This window comes from Notolepis coatsorum (assembly GCF_963971535.1).
Source record: "Notolepis coatsorum genome assembly, chromosome: 11".
Taxonomy (NCBI): Eukaryota; Metazoa; Chordata; class Actinopteri; order Aulopiformes; family Paralepididae; genus Notolepis; species Notolepis coatsorum.
The window spans coordinates 53,006,748-53,013,911 of record NC_140175.1 but is presented as its reverse complement, the minus strand read 5'-3'; the positions used below and the strand labels follow the sequence as shown (position 1 = coordinate 53,013,911).

Here is a 7,164-nt window from a genome sequence, read left to right as displayed (position 1 = left end):
CATATGGTACCAGGTCACAGAATCACTTCACTTTAGACTGGTATTAAATACTATGCTCCGTACAAATAATTGTATTTGTTTTGCAACAGCTTTTGAGTAAATATTACTTTATGATCTAAAGATGGTAAATTAGTGTGGTGTCCATTCAGTTAGTCAGTAGAGGTTGAGTACTTTATTATCTAAAGATTGTAAGTTATAGTGTTGTTGATTCATAGTTAAAGACAGTAGAGGTCGAGTACTTTATTATTTAAAGATGGTAAGTTATAGTGTTGTATTTATTCAGTTAGACAGTAGAGGTTGAGTACTTTATTATCTAAAGATGGTAAGTTATAGTGTTGTATTTATTCATAGTTAGACAGTAGAGGTTGAGTACTTTATTAATCTTGTTTTTAACTTTGTATTTATTTTACCCCCTGCCCCCTATCCCTCGCCAGGTCGCCATTGTAAATAAGAATTTGTTCTTAATGACTTAGAGTGAAGTGAGTCAGTCATATGGAGTTAGGATTGTATATGTACTGAACATATATAGGATTGTATATGTACTGCACATATATAGGATTGTATATGTATACACATAGTTTGATTCCCAAGACACAGAAGTTGTCCTTCATGGTAGTTTATTTGGCTTTTGATTAGATGTACATCTACCTCAAGGAAATACAAGCTCCCCTGCAAATGAAGCCTTTTACAATTCAAAACCTATGAAATAAAAGACAAGGAAATTGTTTGCTTTGTTGCATTTATACATAAAACATTTCAAATCCAATAAAAGTATTTCTCACGCCACCATAGTCTAATCACAAAATACGAGTGTAGATGCAGTAGTTTGGGTTGTGGGTTTGGGTTGTCGATGCAGACTGAGATACTAAACAATAGACGGGTTTCTGAGAGCTGTGCCAGAACTCAGATGACAAAGTTGTTAGGCTTAAAAATCTTCAGTTTAAAAATGTTCTCAGCTCAGAGATTTAAAAACATGCAACTGGACGTCCAAAACCATGTCAGAACAAAAAAAATAAAGACAAAAAAACTAACTCAAACCAAAAAGAGTACACAGATACCCCACCCCAGGACAACACCTCTCCTGTACACAGATATCACACAGCGCTCACCCCCAGGACAACACCTCTCCTGTACAGACATCACACAGCGCTCACCCCCAGGACAACACCTCTCCTGTACAGACATCACACAGCTCTCACCCCCAGGACAACACCTCTCCTGTACACAGATATCACACAGCGCTCACCCCCAGGACAACACCTCTCCTGTACAGACATCACACAGCGCTCACCCCCAGGACAACACCTTTCCTGTACACAGATATCACACAGCTCTCACCCCCAGGACAACATCTCTCCTGTACACAGATATCACACAGCGCTCACCCCCCAGACAACAGGGCTTCCTTGGGCGAGTCATGGGGGGGATTGTCTATGCCAAAAATAATTTATAGAAAAGTAATTTCAAGACCTACACTAGAACATGAAATAATAATTAATGGTACATACATTCAAACACACAGACAGGCAGGCAGGCAGACACACACGCATACAAGAAGCTGTTCTCAGGGCAGATGTGAAGCTGCATGATGCTGGTGATGATGTAGATGTTTTAAGGTTTCTGCTAAGGAGATGTGATGGTGCGTTCGTTCGGTCCTAAGTTATCAGGTGACCAAGTCATATACACGAGGTGATTGGTGCGCCAGTTAGGTCAGCAACTCACGACTCAGGTCTCATGATCCTCCATGTTCATAATAAAGTATGATGAAAGGTCACCGATACGTCACAACTCTTAAACTCGGGTATCATGGGAGTTTCCCGCTGGTATTTACCACTCAGATAGGCCGTTAAAAGTGCAACTTCCTGGTGGTAAACTCTGACGATTTTATGAAAACCGGCCAAACACCAATTAGTCACACAAACATCTGGCCATGCAACGTTTCCTCACATTCTAGAGCAATGATAAAAATAAAAAATAAAGGTCTGAACAGGATATGATGCTGATTGGAGTTCACACTGCTCAACAGCTGAGACCCTATTGGTCACGCTCACATTGGAGTCATGCTAATTCACAGGTGAAAGTTGGACAAACTTGAACTTTGAGCCGAGGACATGAAGGTTCTCATACTCCTTCATTGACATGAATTGAAGACAAAAGAAATATTTGCGCTCGTGTGACCTGGATGTCAATCTGTCAATTCTACCAACTGCAAGCAAGCAGTCTTCTCTAAATCATATTAAAAGAAATGGGGCGCTATGAAATTAAGTTGGCTGGTGAAATTGTGAATCCTCTTCCATGTCTGGCCAGTTGACCATGCAGTCAGTTTCATGCCCCAGTCATGAATCATGTGTCTGGAGAAGGAGAGCTCTCTGAGGTGGCTTTGTGCTTCTCACAGGCTGGCCAATAGAAACACTGGAATTCCTTTGGCCTTTAGAAATCCACAGGTGAACAGGCATGACGGCAAGGATCAACAGGCTCTTCTGTTCAATTAAACTAATCTAATCTCTTCTCAATTCTGCCGTGTGAATCAAATGATTGTCACAAGAGTCCAATTATGTACTTCATATATATATAAATTATAAAGCTACACATATTTTTCTAATTCTAGAGCTTAAAATTTGTTCCGTCAAGATGAGCGTTTCTTGTTAACAGGAGAAATATTGCCGTCAACAGCAAACAGAAAAGGTAAACAAGTTGGGTCAGAGCTCCAGGTATGTTGAATTACTTTGTGCCCAGAGATGGTGTAGTGGTCAAGACCCCCCTCCACAGGAACCTCAAGTACCCCTGCTGGCCTGGGATCAGATCCACCAGAACCTTCTCTCCTGCTACTCCCTCTCAGCCTTCCTACGGTCTCAAAGGAAAAAAACATGACTTCCTATTACAGGAAAACTCATAGTCCTTCATAGTCTTAGACTCTATGAAACTGAGATGGCAGATGTACCGTATGAAGAACCAATCATTCACAGACACACAGACAGACAGACAGACAGACAGACAGACAGACAGACAGACAGACAGACAGACAGACAGACAGACAGACAGACAGACAGACAGACAGACAGAGGATAGCATCCAAATATCACTGACAATTTCCTTCTCATTTTCAGGTACAGTTAAATTAGGTTAAGATTTGTTTCATAATACAAATTTTCAGCAATACGAATAAAAGGAAAAAGGGCTAAATAAAAACATTGTTATCAAGGGATCAGAGCAAAGACCTTGGGATTGTTAAGAAAGTTTGTTAGCAAATGAACAACCGGCAAGTGGACAGCTGCAATGTGAAGTAGGGGTCCAAGATAAGCAGATTAATTGCAGGTTACTCATTGAATGAACTTATGAAATAGAAATCATTTTCAAATGTCATAATGGGAAATGACTAAATCAAAACGCTTCTCATCTAAAGTCTACAGATGAAAAGCTTCTTTAACTCAAGCTCACTCGATGAGAGTTCACAAACTAACATCCATATCCCATGACAATCAAGATTACAGCCAAGATGGCATAAATCATGAGCAGAACAACACAATACTCAACTTAAACAGCTACCACAAAAACGCTCACAGGTTTATTTTCCCGTCTCAACAGCGTTTTGATACACAATGTGACCTGGCGGAGCCACCGCTACCTGTACCGCTTCTCTAGGAGCGTCTTCACAAACCTCCAAAACTCTACATGTCTTTAGTTTTTTCCTCTCGTTTTCTTTCAACGCCAACGTGTTCTGAACCCGGAAGACTGGAAACAGACTGAGAAGAACATGTCGTGCAGACAGAAGAAATCAGGACTGGGCTCAGTTCTATTCTAAATTCAGCTAAATCAATGGCAGCTTTTGGCATGAGACAGCTGTCCCCTATTCACACGTAACTGAGAAGTAATTTCGGTGTACATTTTGAATTTATCAAGTTAAAAAAGGTGAATTCATCTTGTGCGAATTTGGAACATTTTGCCAAACAAGGACACAATGTTTCGGGGCTTGAATATAAAAAGACGGACCAACAGTAAGTTACTCGGGTCGTAGGATCAAACGGTGTAATATTGTGATACTTTCTCTCATGATATCGTATAGATGCGTTGACGACAAGTATCGTAATATTAGTCCGATTTCAACGTTTTTAATTAACAACCTTTAAATGATGTTCCATCAACATTTTCTAAATAAAATTAAAAGAAATTATAATAAAAAGTCTGCTTGAAAGTCTGATAGGTGTTTGAATTTCATCTGATGTTCATGTCTTACATCACTGGTATAAATCATCTGGACATTTTCTTCCCCTGAGGGATATTATCTCAGCTTTCTACCTCTTGTCAAATGAAAGCAAACAGCAATTAGCTGTAATATATTCTGCATCAAATCTAATTCTTTAAATCAGTGGTTCTCAACCTGTGCGGTCCGTAACCCCTTAGGACAGAGGTCATGACCCTTAGGACAGAGGTCAAGCATAGACAGGACGGTGAACTTTGACACTAAATAATTTCAATAACTCCAATTTCACTTTATTAATGATTGGAGGAGGGATTTAGACTTCAAATATTCATTATTTCACAAGAAAAAACATTATAAACATGATGCATTTGTTCATATTTTTGTGACCCCAGGGGGGGGGGGGGGGGGGGGTCTCGACCCCCAGGTTGAGAACCACTGCTTTAGGTGTCGCAGAATGCCATGAAATCATCACAATATATCATCACATAGCGGCTAGAGTGTCGTCGTCGTATCGCATCGGGAGTTCCGTGGCGATTCCCCGCCCCTGTTGGTAACCATGGTAATGGTGGTTATCACTGTCTGTCGGTATCCATGGTAACAGTGGTTATTATGGTCTGTTGACTCGGATGAAAAGCACAAGGGACAAAAGCTGGTGTGGCTCCATCCTCTTCCTCCTTCATTATTACCTGGTGTGGGATTCTAACAGGCGAGTGTGACACACTGAGCAGGCTCGGACCTGAAGGGATATGTACAGCAGGGTGTCTTCAACAGGAGGCCAAAATCTCAAAGAAACCTTTTCAAAAAGCTTAGTCCGATTGGTGACTAGAGAAGCATGAGCACAGACTTGTCTGCTGTTCTGTTGTAGTCTCTGGTCGTCTGTACACACACACACACACACACACACACTCCCCAGCGCCTCCTCTCCTCGCCTGGCAGGAGACAGAGAAGCCTTCTTCTCAGTGTGAGGAGGACCAGTCCGTTCTTTCACTCCTCCAACATGTAAATTATTATGGTCTGTACAAACTGTCACAACTGTCCAGTGGGCAGTCGATCGTGTCAACCACCTCCCTGAAACCCCCCTGATCAGGACAAGTCTGCGCTCCCAGTCCCGTGTCTCTCTCTCTCTCTCTCCGTCTGTCCTATACCACTGTGCTGAGGGAGGAGCTACCAATGGGAGGCTGGAAGTCGGGGGCGTGGCCGTCAGTGGGCGTGTCCGGCCCCACCAATAGGGTGCTGCTATTGATGGAGTCCTCTCTCTCCTGGGCTGATGGGGCTGAGACGGGCACAGGGCCCGAGGAGGGGTCTGGCGGGTCAGTCTGGAGGACACCGTCCATCATGGTATGACTCAGCTGGCTGGGTACCATGGGAACCCGAACTCGCCCTGAGAGAGAGAGAGAGAGAGAGAGAGAGAGAGAGATACAAAGAGACAGAGAGATACAAAGAGACAGACACAGAGAGACAGAGAGAGATACAGACACACAGACAGACAGAGAGAGAGAGAGAGAGAGAGAGAGAGAGAGAGAGAGAGAGAGAGAGAGAGAGAGAGAGAGAGAGAGAGACAGGCAGGCAGAGAAAAGACAGGCAGAGAGAGGACAGACAGAGAGAGACACAAACATACAGAGAGAAAGACAGACAGACAGAGGAGAGAGAGAGGGGGGAGACAGAAAGAGACAGAGAGGAAGGAAGAGAGGGGTGGAAGGTGGAAAGAAAGGGATGAGGAAAACCAAAACAAATGTACTTATATATATATATATATTGTCTACATAGTAATATGTTGCATGGATTTCTACCGGTATACCAGTTCAAGTGTTATACTGCCCACCCCTAAACTGGTGGTAATTTCACACCCATAGAGGATAAGCATACTTTATATTCTAATCAAGGGTTTCACACCAAAATATCAAAAAGCATCACAATCAACCACAATCCTATACATCTATATTGAAACATCGAAAATGCATTACTTAATATCAGTGAAGAGATAATTTTATCCTACCTAGAAAATGATACAATGTGGTCATCTGTAACGTTTTCTTTTATTTTGGCGACATCTATTGGTGACAAGCAGTCATTGCAGTCATGTTAACTACCGAGTTAGTCTTCTATTAATTCCAAACAAATAGCTGTTGCTGTTGGAGACATAAAGCTTTCTGTGTGGCAGATCATTTTCCAGCAAATGTAAAAGCCTTCCTCAACTGAATCCAGGTAGAATGACTGCTGTGATGACCATGGTATGAATTGGTGGTGACAGATAGTTGAGATAGATAGAGGTGATAAATAGAGGTGCACCGATTGGTCGGTCGGCTTGTTTGGCCATGAGCGCTGACCAGCCGAGCAGTCTCAGTATATACCATTCTGTGCCGGTCATATTTTACAAGTGCACATAACGACACCAGCAAAACAACACCAGCAGTAGTTAGTTTGAGCGGCCATGCTAAGTGGCTAACGCTAACATTTGAGGTGGACGTCGTCCTTTACCCTCTTGAAATGATCCCACACTTTGGATTTCCTGTTTGACATAGTAACATTAACATGGTGTTGTTGTTACGTTAATAACTATAGTCTAGTAACTATCTGCCCTGTGTTCCGCCAGCGACAACAACAATAGGGAGGTGTAGTGGTTACGTCATTTTAGTTTTTCCGTGTTCCACCCTCTGTCCAATGCAATGTATTCCCCATTGCCCATTTCTAAATCGTCTCGTTTAAAACAAATAAAGCATGGACATTTGCATGGTGTACCTTTCTGTGCGTATTCATCCACAATCTATAGCTCAACATGAAAATATTCGCAATTAATCGTAAAGGTAGCAAAATAACGTTTATGTTTTCGTTCACTGAGAAACTACACTACCATTTGGCACTGCTGACTGACGTCACCACAGCGTAGACTCCTGGCTTTAGTGCAGACCTAGGATCAGATTTCCCTTACATTCCATAAGCTTAAAGGAAAACGCAGAACAGGA

At 42.2% G+C, this 7,164-nt stretch overlaps 1 protein-coding gene across 2 annotated transcripts in view; it reads right to left on the bottom strand.

The window, feature by feature from the left end:
• Positions 1–600: 600 nt before the first annotated feature.
• The window catches only part of dgcr2 (DiGeorge syndrome critical region gene 2), a 59,235-nt gene continuing 52,671 nt past the window's right edge, over positions 601–7,164 (bottom strand). For both annotated transcript variants that reach the window (XM_084325102.1, XM_084325103.1), the window contains exon 10: positions 601–5,582. In XM_084325102.1, coding sequence (XP_084181228.1) covers positions 5,341–5,582 — 242 coding nt within the window. In that variant the 3' untranslated portion in view covers positions 601–5,340. The remainder of the gene's footprint in view (positions 5,583–7,164) is intronic.